Source organism: Olea europaea, chromosome 15, assembly GCF_002742605.1.
Source record: "Olea europaea var. sylvestris chromosome 15, O_europaea_v1, whole genome shotgun sequence".
Taxonomy (NCBI): domain Eukaryota; kingdom Viridiplantae; phylum Streptophyta; class Magnoliopsida; order Lamiales; family Oleaceae; genus Olea; species Olea europaea.
Genome location: NC_036251.1, coordinates 26,301,875 through 26,324,828, shown reverse-complemented (window position 1 = coordinate 26,324,828; position 22,954 = coordinate 26,301,875). Strand labels below are relative to the sequence as shown.

The window sequence follows — 22,954 nt, the reverse complement described above, 5'->3', positions numbered from 1 at the left end:
AAGGGTTGAAACATGAATATCAACCATATCTGAGCTTGCATCACTTGATGTGAAGCTTTAGCTTTATAAGTTGTTGTTTACTTGTTTATGCCGAGTGAATTTAGCATTATAGGTTGTTGTTTACTTGTTTATTTGTTTTACTTTTAATTGAAATTTTGAGAAATTTTAAAAGTCAAAGTGAACCCTAGGTTAGGTTTGTAATTTGTTCCCCAAAATTCCATATGTTGCACTTCAAGAAACAATGCATTTCTTCATCATTGATGTTGGTATTGCTCAAGTGTATTTTAATTTTTTAAATGTTATTTGGTTATTTTTTGCAGGTTGATTGTTGAACTTTTACACTTGGCATATTTGAGAATCTGGGATTTTTTAATTCGAACTCTGAATCAGGTTCTACCATTATTTGCTTTAATTATGTCCACTAGAAAATCTGAATCTGGATATTCTAAAAGAAAATGGCATAAAAAGGTTGAACAGTTAATTAAATCTCACGAAGGAGCTATTGATAAATTTTTTTATGGCAATAAACAAAAACATAATGACGATATAGTTCCCGAAGAAGAGTTTGATAAGAATGATATCGACGATAATACAATTGAAAAACATCATTGTTTGGTGAATGAAGAGATATCTATCGAGGATGATGTTATGAATGAAAGAAATATCAATGAAAAGATTAGTGAACCATTCTCCTTTGATATTAGTGATCCAGCGAATTTGAAAAATGTGAATCTGAATTTAAGAGATTTAATCATAATGAAAGGTCCAGTAAGAGATAATGATGTAATTTTTCCAAAAGATGTAGCTAATCGACACTTCTCCTCTGTTCATTACACTCGACGATTATCCAATGGAGAGAATCATGATAGAAAGTGGTTGATATATTCAAAAAGTCTGGACAAAATATTTTCTTTTTCTTGTAAGCTATTCAAGAATAATGGGGTTCAAACTCAATTGGCACATGATGGTGCGAATGATTGGAAAAATATTGGTGAAAATTAAGAACACATGAAGTGAGTTATGACCATATTACTAACATGAGTAGATGGATTGAAATGAAAATAAAATTTCAAAGAAAAAAATAATTGAAAAAAGTGTACAGGAACAAATCAATAAGGATAGAGAACATTGGAGACAAGTTTTATTGAGAATAATATCCGTGGTTAGAACTATTGCAGAAAATAATTTGGCATTTCGTGGAGATAATGAGAAGATATACCAAGAAAATAATGGTATCTTCTTAAGCTTAATTCAAATGATTGCTGAGTTTGATCCTGTAATGCAAGAGCATATTCGTCAAATTCAAAATAAAGAAATTCATTATCATTATCTTGGACACAAAATTTAGAATGAGTTGATACTTATGCTAGCGGGTGAGATCAAGAAAATGATCATTGAGAAACTCAAAGAATCCAAGTACTTTTCTGTGATACTTGATTGCACTTTGGATTTAAGTCACGAAGAACAAATGTCTATAGTATTGAGATGTGTTGATATTTCAGCAAGTCCAGTGAAGATAGAAGAATTCTTTTTAGGATTTTTATTGGTGGATGATACATCTGGAAAGGGACTTTTTGATGAATTAGTGAATGCGTTGAATAATCTAGAACTTGATATTAATAATATAAGGGATCAAGGATATGATAACGGTGCTAACATGAAAGGAAAATATAAAGGGGAATAGAATAGACTACTACAAGTAAATCCTAGAGCATTTTACACTCCTTGTGGGTGTCATAGTCTCAATCTTACACTTTGTGATATAGCTACTTGTTTACAAAAGCTAAATCTTTCTTTGGAGTGCTACAACGTATATATACTCTTTTTTCATCATCTACTAAAAGATGGAAAATTGTTAAAGATAATGTAAATGGCCTTATTCTTAAGCCTTTGTCTCAAACACGTTGGAAAAGTCATGTTGAAAGTGTTAGAACAATAAGGTTTCAAGCTCTACAAATAAGAAATGCTCTACTTGAATTGGCAAGAGTTGATGATCCTAAGACAAAAAGTGAGGCAGAGTATTTGGCAACATATCAAATGGAGAATTTTGAATTCTTACTTGGAGTGGTTATTTAGTATGAAGTGTTGAATAATGTTAATAGAGTAAGCAAATATTTGCAAATAGAGGACATCCATATTGACGTTGCTATAGACCATTTAAAAGGGCTCATTTCATTTTTCAAAAGCTATAGAGAAACTAGATTTGAATCGGCCGTAATTGATGCTAAAGAGATTGCAAATGAATTAGACATTGAACTGATATTTCGTGAAAAAAGAGTTATATGTAGAAAGAAGCACTCTGATGAGATTTCTTGTGAAGAGATGATAGAAACAGTTGAAGAATCTTTCAGGGTCAATAATTTCTTATATATAGTAGATCAAGCTCTATCATCGCTTCAAAATAGATTTGTACAATTTTAGGAATATGATAATATTTTTGGATTTTTATTTAATTTGGAAAAGCTTAAATCCATTGATGATGCTAAAATGAAGTGCCGTTGTATTAATCTTGAAAATTATGTGAAGCATAACTGATGCAGGAGGATCCGAGTCAAGTGATACTGATTTGTCAAATTGCACGATGATGGCGCTGAGATACCACGAGATGGCGGATCGGCGCAAAGATGGAAAGTAAATCACCATTATTTCCTTAATTTGGAGATTTTGACGCGTCTTTGGTAATTTGGCCATAACTTTGGCTACGATTATCGGAATCGCTATTATGACCCCAATTCGAAAAGCTCTCTCCGGCACGCACGTCGTGGCCATCCAGCTTTGCTCGATGGACGTCAATTTCAAGCCCAAAATTCACTGTTTTCCTTTCCAAAATTCAATTTTAAGTTATTTTTTACTATTTATGGTAATATTTAGTTTCCTTTTTTCTATATGTTAGAGAACTCGAATTAAGCCAAATTTTTGGCAACTTACTTCTTTTACTTAATATTTTATTTTGGTATAATTTCGAGATTTTGCCATTTTTGGTAATTTTTCAATAATTTCGTATTTCGCAGCTATTTAACCCGGCTTGTGGGTTAGTTTTCAGCATTCTGCATTATTAATAATATTGAGTTGAATTCAGAGTATTTTCTCTGTTTTTTGGGCGTTTTCTATCGTTCTTTTCTTGCGAATCATCTGCTACAATAAGTCAATAGGATAATCACTATCCTACCCGGCGTCAATAACACAGTATCCGATAACGATGGAATGAAATTATTTTCTGAGTTGAAAGTTTTAAGGGAAGCAATATCTATAGAAATGAATGGAGCAGCTGATGTGTTAGATTACATTATGAGAATGAATAGCTGTTTTGCAAATGTTTGGGTTGCTTACAGGATATTATTGACTATCCCAATCACTATTGTCTCCGCTGAAAGAAATTTTTCAAAGTTAAAATTGATTAAGTCCTATCTTTGATAAACCATATCACAAGAGATGTTGAATGGATTAGTTATGATTTCTATTGAAAAAAATAAATGTTCTAAAAACTTGATTTGAGTTATTTGATTACTAATTTTGCATCTCAAAACGTGAGAAAATTAAATATGATGTTAGCTTAATCTCTCGCATTGTAAGTGATATTTTATTTAGCAATTCTATCTTTTAGATTGTACAAAATTTTCATTTAAATATAGATTTTGTTTTATTTAAATATTGCTATACATGTAGAAAAACAAAGTATGGGGCCTCTAGATTGTCGACTCACTTAGAGCCTCCGAATTATTAGGGCCGGCTCTGTCCTTACTCATGCAAAGATTAAAATATAATCCTACAAAAAGTTGATGGTTGACACTTCTTGTTCGTTATTGTTGAACATCAGTAATTATTTCAACACAAATCATTTAAAGCTCGGATCGATAGGCCCCATCTCGTATAACTTATCTTGGGCGCAATGTTTTATAAAATTGATTAATCAGAGTACAATGTGTGATTAAAAAACTGAAGTGATTAATTAGTAATCCAAAACAAGAAGAATTCCATAACAGAAATAACTTTTAATCAGTTTCGACATTGTCACATTGGAGTATATAAATAATCTTAATAAAGTCAAAATCTAAACCAAACAGACTTGGTATAAATGCAGCATGCATTGATAATGGAATCTACAATTTGGAATTATATTTTATTAAAAAAATTAATTAAAAACTCCCCTAGAGGAGAATGGGTTCAAATAATAATCCTAACATCCGATGCTTGATTTCAAGATTCTGAATGCCAATCCCATCTCCATGTTCGTACAAGTATTGTGCCATTCTAGCGAAATTAACAGCAATTCCCACAAAAGTCTGTGAGAATGGAGAATCCATATGTTGATCTTTGTTCAATTTTTTCCACATCTCCTGTATCAGAAACCTCATGTGTTTGCGTGCATCGTCTTCAGAAGCCCCAGTTTCGCTCATGTAACATTGTATTGATGTAGAAACGTCACCCCTTTCGAGTTCATCCTGAATGAAGAAAAATGGACAAGATTTGTTAGTCGAAAGGGTGATTTTCAAATTGAATGACCCTAATTGAAATGTACATTCTCAAGAATCAAAAAACTTAAAGCACTCTGGGAAAATTGATACTTAGTACAATTTTAACTTCATAAACAAAAAAAAAAAAAAATAATAATAATAATAAAAGGAAAGAAACTTAAACATGAAATGAATATTAAATTCTGCTATATATGGCTCACGATGTACGTACCGATGATGTAGCTAAATCATCTGCAAGCCGTAAAATTGTTGCCAACCGTCGAATTACACCAGGATATTTTTGTAAGTACTCAACTGCTTCTTTCTCAATAGGATTGGTGATAATAAAAAAAGCATGAGACATTATCACATGAGATGATATTGTTATCCGTGCATTTTCCATATATTCTTCCAGTGTTGGTGTGTGTCCATTGAAGTACCACTTAGCCTCTTGTAAGTATGCTTTGCATATATCTGTCCACTGTAGTAATGCTCAACGTTGTAAGAATTGTAAAGTCAACTCATTTACTAGAAAAATAAAAACCGAATTTGATAGATAAATATTAGCAGTTCTAGAATATGAAATACAGTGTGATCGACTGTGATCATACTATACCATATGAATGCATTTCAAAGATTTCTAAAATATTCAAGTGACTAAAGAATAAAAGGGAGAAGTATTTTTAACTTTATGAAGTGAAGTTATACCGCATTTCTTAAATATGGAATAACTAGGACCCCTTTTCCCGTGAGAACATCATAAGCTATTTCATTGACGAAGTTGATGACTGCTAGATAACAAATTTGCATGTAATCTGGAAGTTGGTCAATTGCATTGAAATCCCATCTGAATATTGACAACCAAGAAATAATTACAAATGGAAACAGATTAATCAGAAAAGAGAGAAGATCGATGCGGTAAGAAATAGCTATACTGTGGGTTCACCGAATGAAATAATAATGTGGTAATGACATAAGCAAAGTAATGGTCAACATTGATTGCTACATCATATTTTGGTTAAGTAACATATAGACTTGAATGGAGTGATTTGATTGAAATAATAATAGGAAGCGACTTAATTGTGAAAAAACGAAATTCAGAAACCTGATTGAAAGTGGAACATAACTTCGACATTTGCCAGAAATATTTACCTGAAAATTGATGTACCTCGCAAACATTCACATTCTGTAGTGACAAAACCTTATTTGTGTCCTCAAGAAATAAAAAATAAAAATAAAAATAAAAATTCTACTGTGCGGGTCTGATAAGGTGCAGTAAAAATTTAAGAACTGAAGAGATATAATTCTTATTCCTATAAAAATATTACACATGCATGGTTAATTTTATGTTTAACATGCTAGTTCTAGAAATAAAGACAATACTTACCTTTCAAACGCACGAGTAAAAAGTTCCAATTCATCCAGCGTACCATACACATCGTATATATCATCTATGACTGTTAAAAGACACATGACCTTTGTTAAGATTGTTCGACATAATCCATATTGAGGTTCAAATAACCCTCCAATAGTGCAAAAGAAACATTCCACCAGTCTATCCCTCGAAAATGGCAACTTTTCGGCAAGGCATATTCTCTTCCACCACCTACATTGAAAAATCGAGATTAGATGAGTTTATTTCATCTGATTCTAATTTGACATAAATTATGTTTTTTTTCTTAGTTTCCTAATATAGGGTTGTTTGAACTCTATGTGAAATGATTTTATGCATTGTAATAGTTATAATGAATTATTCAATAAACAAAGAATTCTCTCCCTTTGCCTTCTCTCTCTCGTCTCCTCCCCTTTCTCCCTCTATTCTCTATCCTTTCTTATATCTCTCCCGACCTTTTTCTTCTCTTCTTCCGTCTTTTCCTTTTATTCTATAATTATGGTTCTTGTTTACAAGCGTCCGTAGCTACATAATGTAGCCTGAGTTAGCCTTTTCCCCCCTCAGTTCACTAAACTTTTGTTCTATTCCAAACAAACGTCTCTAACATCAGGAGTTTCAAAATACCTTAATATTTAACCAACAATAAATACCTGGAGACTTGTTTTAGCTCCTGCTGATATGTTGCTTGAACAAGGTTGAAATCCAGTTTAGCAAACTCAAGCAGAATAGGATTCATATCTGGATTCTGGCTGTATAGGTTTATGAACCACCGAGCCTCTGCCCGAGGAATGGTCCTGTGCAGCGGGAGCTCCAAGGCATGGTGCACCAATAGAGCACAATCTTGATCAACAATTTGATCCTGAAGATGTTTGATAGTGAATTCTCTCGCCACTTCCAGGGTTCTTCACCTTCTGTTGACAGGAAGGAAGCTTCATACAGTTGTAGCAATCCCTTTGTATCCTCATACAGGTTTGGCTTGAAATAACCCCCCTCATTCTTGAAACAATCAAATATCTCTGCAATCAGCCAAGTTTAGCATATGTATAAAGTGCAGAAGAGGGAAAAAAATAAAAAAAAATCCACGGAAAAATGAAGGATTTTAAGAAGATTTTTTTGGCACCTTGAGAGACATTAAAGCCGTGTTGTCTTAAAAGTCTGAATTCCAAAGCTGTGGCATACAAATCCTTAATCCTTGGCTCGTTATCTTTATCATCTTTTCTGTTAATGAATGTCAAGATATGCTTAATTTCATCCTCGAAATGGTAAGATATGCCCAGCCTTTGCAAGTTATCAATTAAGTTCAACTGATCCTGTGGTTCCGCTGCTTCATCAAGCATCATCTTCACTTGCATCTTCAGCTCAGAAGTCTCTGCCTACATCATGCGTATGAAGTTCAGGTCAGCCTTAAAAAAGGGGGAAAAAAAAGAAAAAAAAAATAATAATAATAAGAAGAGAGCTTTCCATACAAAACATGAAACGTTACTCTAAAAAATGCTAGCTATTGATGATTGTAACTACCATGTATTCATTACTTAATGACTGCACAAAATTGAATTCCCACATGGGAGGCTTGTAATTTCCTGACCGCCTAATCTCAGTCTGATTGCAGGACTTGATGGCCATGGAATTATTTTGATTCTTTTGCTTCATGGTTCAAATGTATCCTTTAAGGGACTATTTATACTAGCCATACATAGCACCAGATTGCAAATAATATTTGAATTTTTTGTTCTAGGTCTGCCCGGGTCTGTTGGGGGTGTGGGTCTGCAGCTACTCAGAAGAAGCATTACACAATCTGAAAATGTCGAAAACATAGTCAACTCCTGTTGGATGATTTTTGTGAATAGTGACGCCGAAATAAGTATAATGATGGTGACAAAGCCGAGGCAAGAGTTGGACTCTTTGTCCTTAAGTCGAATTTGCCCCGCAACGGTGCCTACGGATTTCGACAATCGACTCCCAAGATATAACGGCTACACTTGTGTTTGTAGCACTCCAAAACACAAGTACAACGAACCAAATTTAGGCTTGTGTACTCCAAGGATGAAATGAAGAAAATCAAAATAAATGAAATGATTTTGATTTTGGACAGAAGAAAGGATGAGAGACGTTTTGCATATAAATTTGTGTGGAATAGGACACCCAAAGGGTCCTATTTATAGACCATGAAAGGGTGTGGACAAAATGGTTGAGGCCAAACCATGCACTCTTTCCAAACAATGCACCTTTATGAAAAGGTGTTTATTCACTGATTTTCGTCCTTTTTCGTAATTTCTTCATTCATTCAATATTGATTTTCGAAATGCCAAATATACCCTTCAATACATGCAGAAAAATCAAAATTCTCTTTCGGGGGCGTTGCCCCCGACCCCCACGAGGGCCGCTGCCCCCTCGACCCCCGCGACCTGACCAGGCAGGTCGATCCCCGTTTGTGAGCCCCGAAGCGGCGAAGTGGCAAACAATTTTGCTTAAACGGATTGAGTCGAGCTTTTGAGCATTTGGCCGAAATCGATATGAACTTTAATCGATTTTTCAATTCTCGATTTATTTAACCAATATCCAATAATTCCTTGAGTTGTCATGGCACAGTCTGAATATGCATAAAAGAAAAAAGTCAACTCTTTGAATTGTTATGTGGAATTGTTTGTAACTAATACAGAAGAGAGCCTAAATTATATTTCTATATAATATTAGGTGAGGAACACAATTGGGAAAACAAAAATGACAGACATATGTAAATAAACCAGGGAGATCGAAAATATAGTCAGTCAAGAAAATATAGTCTGGATGTTCTTGTAAACCTTCTAGTATAGCCCAGTCAAGAAAATAATATTAGGTGTTAGTCAGTCGAGAAAGAAATATTCTTTGATGTTATTGTAAAGCTTCTAGCATAGTCAATAAAGAAAAAAATCAGGTGTCAGTCAAGGAAATGTTATTGTTAAGCATCTAGTTCTAGTTTAGTTTGGAGAAAGTTCGTAATTCTATTTGAGATAATGAAGTAATACTGACAACAATGCCATAACTTTTTTCTTCGAGTCAGGGTTTTTTCAATGTAAAACGGTGTCATCATAGGAAGGGAAGAATATTTTCATGCATATTTGATATCACTAGTTGATTTTTTCCAATAAAATTGTGTCTTCTTTGCCAATATTTAGAAGCACTTAAACAAATTGTTACACATTTTTATTCAGACACTACAACACTATTAGTTAATTAAACTGTAACCTAGCACTTAGTAAATCATCTTTTAATAAATTGTTATGCATTTAATTAATTAAGAACACGAAATTGTTGAGTCCTTGCCAAAGCAACAAGTTGGTCAGCTAAATATTAAAAGATTGGTATATTCACAACTTGAACTGTACACGTTGATAAATAAATAAATAAATGATCAAGTTGATAAAACTATAAAGAACCAGTTGGCAGATATAATAATTGGATGTATTAGGCCCATTTTATACACTTATTCGATATCTTAAATAGCGATATTTGATAATTTTTTTGACAAATTATATCCTAAATTTTTATCTTTTATGTTTAATAGGTAAAATTTTATGAAGGAAAAGGAATTAAAGGAATGAAGCAAAATAGGGATAAATGCAAAAGTTTGGGGACCAAATGTAACAATTTAATGGTTGGTCCGGACCATAAATTGAAGATTGAAGAATTTGGAGATCAAATTTCATATTTTGAAAAATGAAGGACTTGAATTGAATCAAAGAAGACATGGGTTGCAAGAATAAAATGACTCAAGGATCGCATTACAATATATTGTAAGATTAAGAACTTGATGGATAATATTACATTAAGCCCCTGTTTGAGCCCCATTAATTTTCATTACATTACATTTCATTTTTCTCTCTCCTATTTTCAACCACACAATCTTCTATAAAATAATATTACACGTAAATCGAAAAATTTTCTTTCTTTTTCAACCACTCATTTTTCAAATAAATACTATTCCACCCATTACTTTTTTTACGTAATGGGGGCCAAACAGGGGCTAAAGGGTTTGAATTAGAGTCAATTATGGTGGCTGTATAGTGGGGGATAATATATACATTCACGCAGGAGAGAGAAAGAGGGGTCCTTTTGTTAGTCAATTAGGGTGGCTACTAGGTTTTTGGAGTAATATATATATATATATAGATATATATACTATATTACTGATGTGTATATACATCACAGAAAACGCAGAGAAAAAATTGAGAGAGAAGGGATTTAAGAGGCAGCCAATATTTTATATTTGACTCACACTTTTGAGGCTGAGATCGTATTCACACCCACGTTGGGAATTGGAGAGGCAGCCGCAATATTATAATTTTACAAATTTTGGTCAGAGGAATAATTTTTGCTGCCATTAATATATCTACATTCCACGCAGTAGAAGGCAGAAATTGGGCTGCAAATATTGAGACCAGGTTGTTGAAATTTATTATTTGGTTACGCGCACTGAAAACCGAAAGAGATAAAAACACAAAGAGACGGCAACTCGCAAAAAAAGGCAGATTTACTTTTTGCAAATTATTCATATTCCGTCAATTAATTTTGTGATGTCTTCCATAAATTTTTGTTTTTCTCTCATTAATATGCATAGTCAAATTTAATTTTAGGACGAACAATGTAATTGATTTGTGACACTTTATTTCTTTTATTTGAGATTCTTGTTCTTTTATATTTTATGTGTAGATTTTAATTATGTTTTTAGTGCTTTGAATTTTCTGGCCAATTATTCAATGATTTTGTGAACAATAATTACGTGGATATGAGGATTCTTGTTTAGATCACATATTAAAATTCGGTAAATTAATATAACGTGTAGAGATACCTATATTAATTACTGCGATCCTATTGAGATTCTTAGAACTGATATTTGTTTTAATTAAATTTAATTTGCATAGAAATATGTAATTGAACTAATTAAATGGTTCAATGAGAACTCGAGAGGGGTAAGTTGAATACAATAGAAGGATTCGATCGAACGCTATTTTAATTTTATGAATCTCGATATTAGAAATAAAGGTGACCAATAGGTGAATTTTTTCCTCCCTAATCTCCATTTATTATTTGAATTTTCACTCATTTTCTATTGCATTTACGAAATTTCTAGTAGTTAGATTTAAAAATCACATTCAATTATTTATTTATTTATTTATTTTCATTAAATAGAAGTTAGGAATAATAAATCGAGTACTAAAATATAGTTTTCGTGGGAACGATAATCCGAACTAAAAAGGTCCACTTTACTACTTGTTACTATTTATCAACTTGCGGTATAAAATCGACAACAAATTTTTGGCACCTTTGTCAGGGACTATTACTTTTAGTCATTTAATTTATTTATTATCTTATTTTTAATTGTTACTTGATTTGCTTATTTTCTTTTATTAACAGAAAACTATGTTCGTTGTATGCTCCGTGTCCAAGGTGACGATCCCGAACTATTTGATTCGAAAATAGGAGGTACCTTCAGACGAAAACGTAGGAAAAACAAACAAAAACAGCAACATTAAATGGTTGACAATCTAAACAATCCTATCCCTATACATCTAATTGGACAAATGATCGCGAGAGATCAATAGCAAGAGCAAAGGGAAGTAAATGAAGGGGATTTTTTAGTTTCTATGTTTTTGACGCCTATAGCAGCACCCGCACGGTCCAGCATAGTATATCCAGATTTTGGGGTAAACAACTTCCAAATACGGGCTAATTGAATTAATTTGATGAGCAACAATCTGCAATTTTACGGGTTATCTCATGAGAATCCAAACATACACATCTCAATGTTTCTCAGAAATTGCCAGGATTGTCATGCTCCTGGGGTTAATGAGGATGCCATCAAGCTGCAATTATTCCCATATATATTGAGAGATGTAGCATTGGAATGACTGGATGCCGAACCGGATGGAAGTATTACCACATGAGAGGAACTGAGCAGGAAATTCTGTAATAAGTTCTTTCCACCAGCTAAAGTAGCAAAAATCAAACTGAAAATTCAAACATTTCAACAGAAAGATGGGGAGAGCTATCATGAAGCATGGAATAGATTTAAAGAGTTGATGAGGAAGTGTCCAAATCATGGGATCACTATTGGAAATCAAGTGCAGTATTTCTACATGGGACTTTCATCACTGTCCAAATCTCAAGTGGATTCCTCTACAGGTGGATTGTTCATAGGGAAATCAGTGCAACAATGTATGGATCTATTTGAGTTGATTGCTACTACTTACTCCATGTTTTCATCAGAAAGAGTGGTGCCTCCAAAAGTAGCGGGAATATATGAATTAGATGGCAGAGCATCTACCAACGTCCAAATAGCAGCATTGAGAAAACACGTAGAGTAATTGATGAAGTCACAAACAAAAGGAGCACATGCAGTGATAGTCGGTCCATCATGCAAAAATTGCGAGCTAATCATCTAACAAAAAATTGCACATCTTTGGGATTTTTGGAGGAGCAAGTCGACTTCATTCAAAATGGCTCTTGAAATTTAATCCCTTTTCACAAACATATAAACTAGGATGGAGGCAACACCTAAAATTCAGATGGTCGGATAATTAGCAAGGAAGCAGTTCAAACAATAACCAGCCAGAGAAAAAACCAAGTTTGGGGGAGGTGTTCAACCAATACATGCAAAAGACAGACAAGATGTTCCAGCAGATTGACACTGACTTTCAGAATCAATCAAGCATCCATCAAGAAGTTGAAAATACAAATTGGTTAGATAGTTCAACAGCTTGCAGAACGCTCGCAAGGGACATTGCCAAGCAACACAATGGTCAATCCGAAAGAGCAAGTGCAAGCTATTACAACCAGAAGTGGGGTACAACTTCCAGAGATACATGTGAAAAAACTAGAAAAAAGACAAAGAAGTAATGGATAAAGAGACTGGGACAGAAGCAGAGTCCGAACAATCAACTGACAAGGAGGACGAAAGGAAAGAAACTCCCACAATGAGAGCACCTAGCCCCGTGAAAGCTTATGTGCCACAAATTCCCTTCCCTCAAAGGTTATAGAGAAAGAAATTGGAAAACAGTTTTACCAAGTTTGTGGAGATTTTCAAGAAACTGCATATCAATATTCCGTTTGCAGATCCAATTGCCCAAATATCCAGCTATGCTAAATTCTTGAAGGAGATCCTGTCTAACAGAAGGAAGTTGGAAGAACATGATACCATCTGCCTGAACGAGGAGTGCAGTGCAATTCTATTGAAAAAGCTACCCTCTAAACTAAAAGCCCTAAGGAGTTTCACGATACCTTGCACAATTGGTTCTAATTATTTTGAACATGCTTTATGTGATTTAGGTGCCAGTGTTAACCTTATGTCTCTCTCTGTTTACAGGCCTCTTGGGTTGGGAAAAGCAAAATCTACAACAATCTCTTTGCAATCGGCTGACAGATCGATCAAAGGACCGAAAGGGGATTATTGAAGATGTGTTAGTCAAAGTTGACAAATTCATTTTTCCAGCTGATTTCATTATTTTGGACATGGAGAAGGATTCAAACATTCCTTTGATATTGGAAAGACCCTTCTTAGCTACCGTAAGTGTACTGATTGATGTTTACGATGGAAAGATGATTCTTCAGGTGGACAATGAGCAAGTCATATTCAACGTGTTCAAGACAATGAAACATCTATTGACTTCCGACACTTATTGCTAAATAGATGTTCTTGAAGAACTTGTGGCAGATACGTTTGAGACAGAGTATTACAAAAATCTTTGTAAGGCAGAACTTGTGCAATCGGAAGCAACAAATACAGGAAAAGCTGAATGTATCGTCAACTTGGCCGAGCAACCAATAGGAAGGAGACATTCGCAGCACGAATCTCTTGGCGACAACCCTTCACCCCCTGTACTTTCAGTAGAAAAGGCACCCACTCTTGAACTAAAGCCCTTGCCTTCACATCTCCGTTATGCATATTTGGGAGAATCTACAACACTTCCAGTAATCATTGCAAATGACATGACAAGGGAAGAGGAGAATAAATTGTTGGAGGTACTCAGGTAGCACAAAACGACAATTGGATGGACAATAACTGACATCAGAGGGATCAGTCCATCTCTTTACATGCACACGATTTTAATGGAGGCCGGGTCAAGTCCATCAGTGGAAGGACAACGAAGACTAATTCCCACTTTGAAGGAAGTGGTGAGAAAAGAAGTGCTGAAATACTGGATGTAGGAATAATTTATCCCATATCTGACAGTTCATGGGTGAGTCCAGTATATGTTGTGCTTAAAAATGGTAGAATCATAGTGGAGAAGAACGAGAACAATGAACTGATACCAACAAGGTTAGTGACAGGGTGGGAGCATGTATACATTATTGGAGGTTGAATAATGCTACTAGAAAGGATCACTTCCCATTGCCCTTCATTGATCAGATGTTAGAGAAGTTTGCAGGTCATTCTCATTACTACTTTTTGGATGGATATTCAGGGTACAATCAGATAATTATTGCTCCAGAAGACCAAGAGAAAACAACATTCACACGCCCTTATGTAACTTTTACGTTTAGAAAGATTCCTTTTGGTCTATGTAACGCACCTGCAACCTTTCAATGGTGCATGATGGCTATCTTTTCTCATATGGTAAAAAAGTACACTGAGGTTTTCATGGATGATTTTTTTGTGTTTGGAAGTTCATTTGATGATTGCTTAGATCGGTTGTCTTTTGAATTGCAAAGATGCGAAGAGAAGAATTTGGTGCTTAATTGGAAAAAGTGTCACTTTATGGTAAAGGAGGGGATAGTGCTAGGCCGTAGGATTTCCTCAAAGGGTATTGAAGTTGACAAAGCCAAAATACAAGTGATTGAAAAATTGCAGCCTCTCAATTTAATTAAGAGGATCAGAAGCTTTTTCGGACATGCAGGGTTTTACAGAAGGTTCATTCAAGATTTCTCAAAAATTACAAAACCTTTGTGTAATCTACTGGAGAAGGATGTGCATTTTCACTTTTCTGATGAATGCTTAAATGCCTTTAATACTTTGAAAGAAAAGTTAACTTCTGCACTTGTGATAGTAGCACTTGATTGGGATCTACCTTTCAAACTTATGTGTGATACTAGTGAGTTTGCAGTGGGAACAGTGCTTAGTCAACGCAAAAGAAAAGTGTTACATATCATCTACTATGCCAGTAAAACCCTGACAGATGCTCAGATCAACTGCGCAACAACAAAAAAAGAGATGCTAGCAGTAGTCTTTGCCTTCGATAAATTTCGTTCCTATCTGATTGGTTCAAAGGTTATTGTATACACTGCCATGAAGCCTTGAAATATCTATTTGAGAAAAAGGATGCTAAACCTAGACTGATTTGATGGGTTCTGTTTCTGCAAAAATTTGACATCGAGATTCGTGATAAAAAGGGAATAGAAAATCAGGTAGCAGATCATTTATCAAAGCTAGAGAAACTGTAGGATTCAGAGGACATGGATATTAATGAGGTCTTCCCAGATGAACATTTATTACAAATAGAGAAGGCTCCGTGGTATGCAGACATTGTCAATTACTTAGCTAGTGGCTATATAGATCCAGATCTTACCTATCATCAGAAGAAAAAGCTACTTCATGAAGCGAAATTCTATTACTAGGATGATCTAAATCTATATATGAGAGGGGTATACCAGATCATTAGGACATGTGCGACAGAGGATGAGATGAAATCGATCATTTCACGGGTTCATGCTTCAACTTATGGAGGACAATTTGGCCCCACTAAAACAACAGCAAAGGTGCTTCAATATGGTTTCTTTTGGCCTACACTATTCAAGGACTGCTACAATTTTTGCAGGTCATGTGATAAGTGTCAGAGAATAGGTAACATATCAGTGAGTCACGAGATGCCACATAACAACATTTTGGAGGTGGAAATATTTGACGTCTGGGGGGTTGATTTTATGGGTCCTTTTCCATCATCTTATAACAATCGGTACATTCTAGTAGCAGTGGACTATGTCTTTAATGGGTAGAAGCTAAAACATTGCCTACAAATAACTCAAGGGTGGTGCTGGACTTAATAAAGAAACATATCTTTAATTTCTATGGATCACCTAGGGCCATAATAAGTGATGGTGAAACTCATTTTCGCAATTGGTTATTCTAGGCAGTGCTGCATAAGTACAAGGTATAACATCGAATTGCGACTCCTTACAACCCTCAGACAAGTGGACATGCGGAAACCTCAAACAGACAATTGAAAAGAATTATGGAGCTCACTGTGAATGCATCTTGCAAGGATTGGTCAAAGAAATTAGATGATACTTTATGGGCATATCGTACTGCTTATAAGACACCTATTGTGATGTCCCTATATCAACTAATCTTTGGAAAAGCATGTCACCAACCAGCGGAGTTTGAACATAGGGCATAGTGGGCATTGAAGCAGTTAAACATGGACCTCGAAAAGGTTGGGAAAACAAGAATACTATAGCTATATGAATTGGAAGGATTAAGAAGAGAAGCATATGAGAATGCAGTCATCTATAAGCAAAGGACGAAGCAGTGGCATGACAAGAACATCAGGCAAATAATTTTTTGAGTGGGAGATCAAGTGCTTTTATACAATTCCAGACTTAAACTGTTTTTAGGAAAGTTGAAATCTAGATGGTTCGGCCCTTTTACGGTCTCTCAGGTGTTTCCCTATGGCATAGTTGAATTACACCATCCAACAAAAGAAAACTTTAAAGTAAATGGCCGACGTATCAAGCACTACGTGAAAAATTTTCCTACCACTAAAGAGAGCCTTGACCTAGCTGCACCAGAATAATAGCAGCACAAAATCCAGCTAATAACTTAAAAGAAGTAATTTTCAAATTTTTTTTTATTTTGGTTTTTGTATTGCATAACATATAGTTTTGTTTTATTTACTAGGTTGCATTAGATTTAGGCACATTTCAATTTTTAGGAGTTATCATCCATATCCCTTCTGCCCTCAGGCCTTTGAATTTATTGTTGGTTATTTTGATTGTTTGAATGATGTAGAATATTATCCACCCGTCACACATAGCGCCTCACACATTCAACTGAAAATTTTGGGGAGTACCATCTTTTTTTCCTTCCCTACCCTCTTTATGTGCTTATTTATGCTTTATGACATTGAGGACAATGTCAATTTTTATGTTTTTGTGTGTTTGTTAGAAAAAAAAATCAAAAAAATTTAAAAAAGCTAAAAAGAAATTCTCTTTTATTCAGTTGTATGCTTATGTAGGTTAGATAGTCTGACAGACAATGTAAAGCCCTGAAAAATTTTATAGAATGGAATTAATTGTTTTAAATTCTCATTTTTTTGGGTCAAATATTCAGATCTGATGGAGCAAGTTTTAGTACACCAATATTAGACTCTTTTTGTAACTTGTAATTAATTAGAAATTTTCAACAAAAAAAGAAAAGAAAAGGTTAATGGAAATAGTTAGGCCGAAAATATAAAGTTCAAAGAATGTCCTTTATTATAAAATTAACTAAGTTGACCTTTTTGGAATTCATTAGTTGTCAAACATGTGTGCCTTTATAAAATTAAATGATTGAGTAACTTTAGGCCATTTTTACAGCATTTGCGTGTCCATATTCTGTGATAGAAGAATTTTATGTGGCTCACGCGGATATCCACATGGAATGATTATTGTATACCTTAAATAAGAACATTAAGTTGGAAATAATAGAGGGATAATATTTTTTACCGGACGGAATACGCTTATAGACACGGCAATAGAGAAAAGGCTTTGGGAACGTGAAGTAATTGCTTTTCTTCCAACAATTCTTCTTATCCATCGAGGTAGGATTTCGAGGTGCAAGTGGTTCGTCCCGTTTAATCTTATTATTTCTTGTCGATAAATATTATGCTAATGAATTTTACACGTTATGATATGAAATATGATATTGACAACTCGGTATAAATGATATGAGCTCTTACCGAAGTCTAAAGATATGATATAACGGTATAATTATTTTGATACATGAATTGATATTTTTATTCGGGACTGCACGATACTCGTGTCCTATTGAGTATTCCCATATACTCACCCATTTTCCCTACTCCTTACAGGTTATAATGGATCGTTAGTTGGTGGGCGATATGGTGCGGTCATTGTGCCAAGGTTTATGAAACTCAATAAATAAAATTCGATGTAATGTAATTGAAAATTTTATTTCCAGCAATAATCTTAGTGGTGTTTATTTATGAACCACTTTCACTTTTAATGAATTAGACAATTTATTTGATTTGATCTATAGTACATATGATCGTGAACCAGTTTCTTGTTCACATAGCCTATGATATAAATTACAATCTGTTTTAATTTTTGATTTCTCATATTCAATTAGTACTCTGCATGTTATCTAACTGTTGATTGAATTCGATAAAATTAAGTAGCTGATTAAAATTATCCACTAATTAGATGAAACATAGTGCTAGGGACCATTGTATCAATTATGTCAGAGAAATTGAAAAATCTTCATTTGCCTGCCACTTACGCCAAATCCATAAAATTATTTTCCTTTGCCAATTATGATCCCAATGTTTAAATTATAAATTAGTTACGGGTATTATGCTTCATTGGACTAAGTCACCGAAATTGCACATTTGTATATATGTTATTGTTGGAATTCCTTAGTTATACATAAAATTGAATTATAGGATTCATTTAAGAATTTGAGATATATCCAAACATGTAGGAACATATTGTGGTTTTGGAAAAAGTCTTCATTTTTAAGAGAATAAATAAATACGAGATTTGAAAAATTTCTCTGTACAAATTTTAGTAAATTATTATCACATGATGCTATACATTGTATGCGATGCGGTTTTAAATTCCTTTCCTTCAATAGGAAAATTTTGGTTGCGATCTAAACTCAAATAAAATAGAATAAAAAAATATATTTGGGTCGTTACAGACAATGATGATTTAATTTGAGATTTAGTGTTGATTTATGAACTGTGGATATGATGCATGCTAGACTAATTGAAACTCTACCTTGCAAAATTTGAAACTACAAGCGCACTAGAATTGAGTTTGACATTATAATTAAATGAGTTGTTTCTTACTTTTGATAGGTTGATCTAGTGGGACATAGATATTTTACCTGAGTCATATTAAATTATTTATTTTTAGACCAAATTTAGCAAAGTTTGGGGGTGACCTTATAGTTGTCAAAAGATGCGGATGTGAATTTGGATTCCATGTGTGAAAATTTATGTGTGGATTGTCATAGACTAACATGATAAAATTTGGTGAAAGTCTTAAGTTAGAGGTTGATTTGTTTGAATAAGTGTGATAAGGGGCATTGCACTAATCAAGGCATATACATTTAAAATTTCAAACTTCCTTTTGAAGTCTTTATGACTCGAGTACTTAAGCCTGTAAGGGTATTTAAAAACCTGGTGTCCTAAAGTCTTTTGACTTGGGAGTCCTCGGCCTAAATCTCGTTACAAGAGTCATTTAGAAAAGCAATCAGCGATGAAGGTGCACTTGAAAAAAAATTTCGTTCTCTTCGAAGTCTTTTTGACTCAGGTCCGTAAGCCTGTAAGGAAGTTTAAAACCTGGGGCCCTAAAATCATCTGATTTGGGAGTCATCGGCCCAAAGCTTGTTACAAGGATCATCTAGAAAGTTTAATAGAGAGAATGTTAAAAAAAAAAAAAAAAAAAAAGCAAGTGCACAAAAAGAGGATAAACACTAAATACCTTGGTTAAGTCCTACCATTTATTTAAGGGAATTTGACTTTTTATATAAGATAATTTACTAGTTGAGTCTTGGAGGTCGAAACAATCAAATAATTGGAGAATCCTTGTTCACTGAAGTGTTGACTTGCCACTAGTAACGTCCACCTAAACTAGAGAGAGTAAGGATAGTAATGAAATATTCATCCTTAGATTACACACTGGGAATGAGTGAAAAATAATAAGTTTGGGGGTGTGTGAATCTTAAGAGTGATGAAAGGATATATTTGACCACAAAGGGTCGAGAATTGGAATAACTTTTGTCATTAATGTCTGCCTAATTCTTCACATACACACATGTCGATTTTGCATTGGAAGAGTGAATATTAATTTGGTGTTGTAACTTTGAATCATGTTTGTGAAATTAACAATTAAATCTTGAATCCTGAGGTGAGAAGCTAGATCGTCCAACCGAATATTTTTGCTGCTTGTGTGTTAATTATTATTTAGTTTATAGTTTTGTTTGAGGACAAACAAATGTTTAAGTTTAGGGGTATTTGATAAGTGTATTTTATATACTTATTCGGTACCTTAAATAGCGATATTTGATAGTTCTTTTGACAAAATATATTCTAAATTTTTGTCTTTTATGTTTAATAGGTGAAATTTTATGAAGGAAAATGAATTGAAAGAATGAAGCAAAAAAGGGCGACATTCAAAAGTTTGGGCACCAAGTTGTAACAATTCAATAATTGATCCGGACCATGAATTCAAGATTGAAGAATTTGGAGATCAAATTTCATATTTTGGAAAGTGAAGAATTTGAATTGAGTCAAAGAAGATATGTGTTGCAAGAATAAAAGAACTCAATGATTGAATTGCATTATATTGGAAGATTGAGGCCTTGATGGGTAATATTACATTAAAGGGTTTGAATTAGAGTCAATTATGGTGGCTGTAAAGTGAGGGATATATAGAGGTTGAACCCCAACCTTAAAGGTCCTCTACGGCCCCGCCCCTGGAGTATCGTGAGAGAGGTTAATCGCGGGATGTGCCCCAGTAGGTCAGGGAACAAGAACTGCTTGTACACTGGTGCCCACAAAGAGTCACAATTCATGTTTCACGAATCGAACCATCACATTACGGCTGCCAGCAAGATTGAGTATATCTCACCCTTATCCTTTGCACCACTGGAATATGCCCCAGAGGCAAGTGGGGGATATATATACATTCACGCAGGAGAGAGAGGGGGGTCCTTTTTTTAGTCAACTAGGGTGGCTACTAGGTTTTTAGAGTAAAATATAGAAACATATATATATATATATATATATATATATATATATATATATATATATACACACACACATCACAGGAAACGCAGAGAAACAAACTGGGAGAGAAGGGATTTAAGAGGCAGCCAATATTTTATATTTGACACACTTTTGAGGCTGAGATCATATTCACACACACGTTGGGAATTGAAGAGGCAGCCGCAATACTATAATGTTACAAATTTTGGCCGGAGGAATAATTTTTGCTGCCATTAATATATCTACATTTCACGCAGTAGAGGGTAGAAATTGGGCTACAAATATTGAGACTAGGTTGTTGAAATTTATTATTTGGTTACGCGCACTGAAAACCGAAAGATATAAAAACACAAAGAGACGGCAACTCGCAGAAAAAACGGCAGATTTACTTTTTTTGCAAATTATTCACTTTCCATCAATTAATCTAGTGATGTCTTCCATAAATTCTTATTTTTCTCTTATTAATATGCGTAGTTATATTAATTTTAGGGCTAACAATGTAACTGATTTGGGAGCCTTTATTACTTTTATTTGAGATTCTTGTTCTTTTATATTTTATGTGTAGATTTTAATTATGTTTTTAATGCTTTGAATTTTTTGACTAATTATTCAATGATTTTTTGTGAACAATAATTACGTAGAGATGTAGATTCTTGTTTAGACTACATATTAAAATTCGGTAAATTAATATAATTTGTAGAGATACCTATATTAATTATTGCGATCTTACAGAGATTCATAGAACTGTTATTTCATTTAATTAAATTTAATTTGCATAGAGATATGGAATTGAACTAATTAAATGGTTCAACGAGAACTCGAGAGGGGTAAGTTGAATACAATAGAAGAATTCGATCGAACACTATTTTAATTTTATGAATCTCGATATTAGAAATAAAAGTGACCAATAGGTGAATTTGTTCTACCCTAATCTCCATTTATTATTTGAATTTTCGCTTATTTTCTGTTGCATTCACGAAATTTCTAGTAGTTAGATTTAAAAATCACATTCAATTATTTATTTATTTATTTTCATTAAATAGAATTTAGGAATAATAAATCGAGTATTAAAATATAGTTCTCGTCGGAACGATAATCCGGACTCAAAAGGTCCACTTTACTACTTGTTGCGATCCGTCCACTTGCGAGATAAAATCGACAACAAATATCTTTGTAAGTTCGCCGACAATCTATGCTAAAAGGGAGTTACTAAAATGTCACATTTTGATGACCAGGTAAGTTTTTAACCCCTTCAGAAATTATATAAATGTAAAAATGATGAATACTAAGTTAACATATCAATGTTACATACTAGTCATTCTCATCCAAGACACATGAGAGCGTAGTTGAAATTGGAGACCAAGAGTCGAGGCAACACATGGAATTGACCCATAATCTCCATTGCCTCCTTCTCGTCCTCCCAATTGTCTCTCCCCTCTCTATTTCTTGATAGTGCTTTTTGGCGTCATTATTTTGTAATTAAGATCTGTTTGCCAATCTAAATGATTAATTTCCTTTTACAAGATAAATAAAATTATAAAATTTGAGAATTTATCGCAAATGGTTACGAACCTTTGTCTACCTTGTGGAAATGGTTTATCATATGTTTCTTGGCACAAACGTCACCGACCAATGTGTTTTAGTGCTATTTTGGTCCCAAACTTTGCAAAAAGGTGCAAATGGGTACTTTACCGTTTTCTTATAAAATAAATTAAAGGAAAATAACAAGATATTTTTTGTTCTGAATTAAAACTTTATTGATCAAATTGATTACATACGTGAACTTTTTATTGTATATTTTACCAAACTATTATGAAATAATTTAAGTTTAAAGTTGTACTAAATTAACTATAGCATGTTAAAGAAAATTATTGGTTGTACTATTAAGTAATTACGCTGTTTTAAAATTTAAACTTTTATTTTATTTTTACAACATAAAGATGATAGAAAAACAACATTTTATCACGAAGACAAATCCGTGAGGATTAAGAGGGTAGATGCTCTCACAATGACGAAGTGGCCGGCTTGGACACGACGGTTGGGTGGTTATTAAAAATAGACTGTGTTATATCACCAAATTACAAGGTAGTGAAATACATGTTCAAATAAATGAATTTCATATCTTAAAATTTAATTGAGCCAAT

At 33.8% G+C, this 22,954-nt stretch overlaps 1 protein-coding gene and 1 pseudogene across 1 annotated transcript; one reads left to right on the top strand and one right to left on the bottom strand.

Annotated features, from left to right (window-relative positions):
- The first annotated feature begins 414 nt into the window (after nt 1–414).
- On the top strand, nt 415–3,371 carry LOC111411468. Its single transcript, XM_023041994.1, has 6 exons — nt 415–991; nt 1,179–1,276; nt 1,349–1,649; nt 1,862–2,018; nt 2,103–2,352; nt 3,333–3,371. Exons 1-6 carry the CDS (start codon nt 415–417, stop codon nt 3,369–3,371), a joined length of 1,422 nt encoding a protein of 473 aa, XP_022897762.1.
- Nucleotides 3,372–4,066: 695 nt separating this feature from the next.
- LOC111411062 lies at nt 4,067–7,622 on the bottom strand (annotated as a pseudogene).
- Between the last annotated feature and the right edge of the window lie 15,332 nt (nt 7,623–22,954).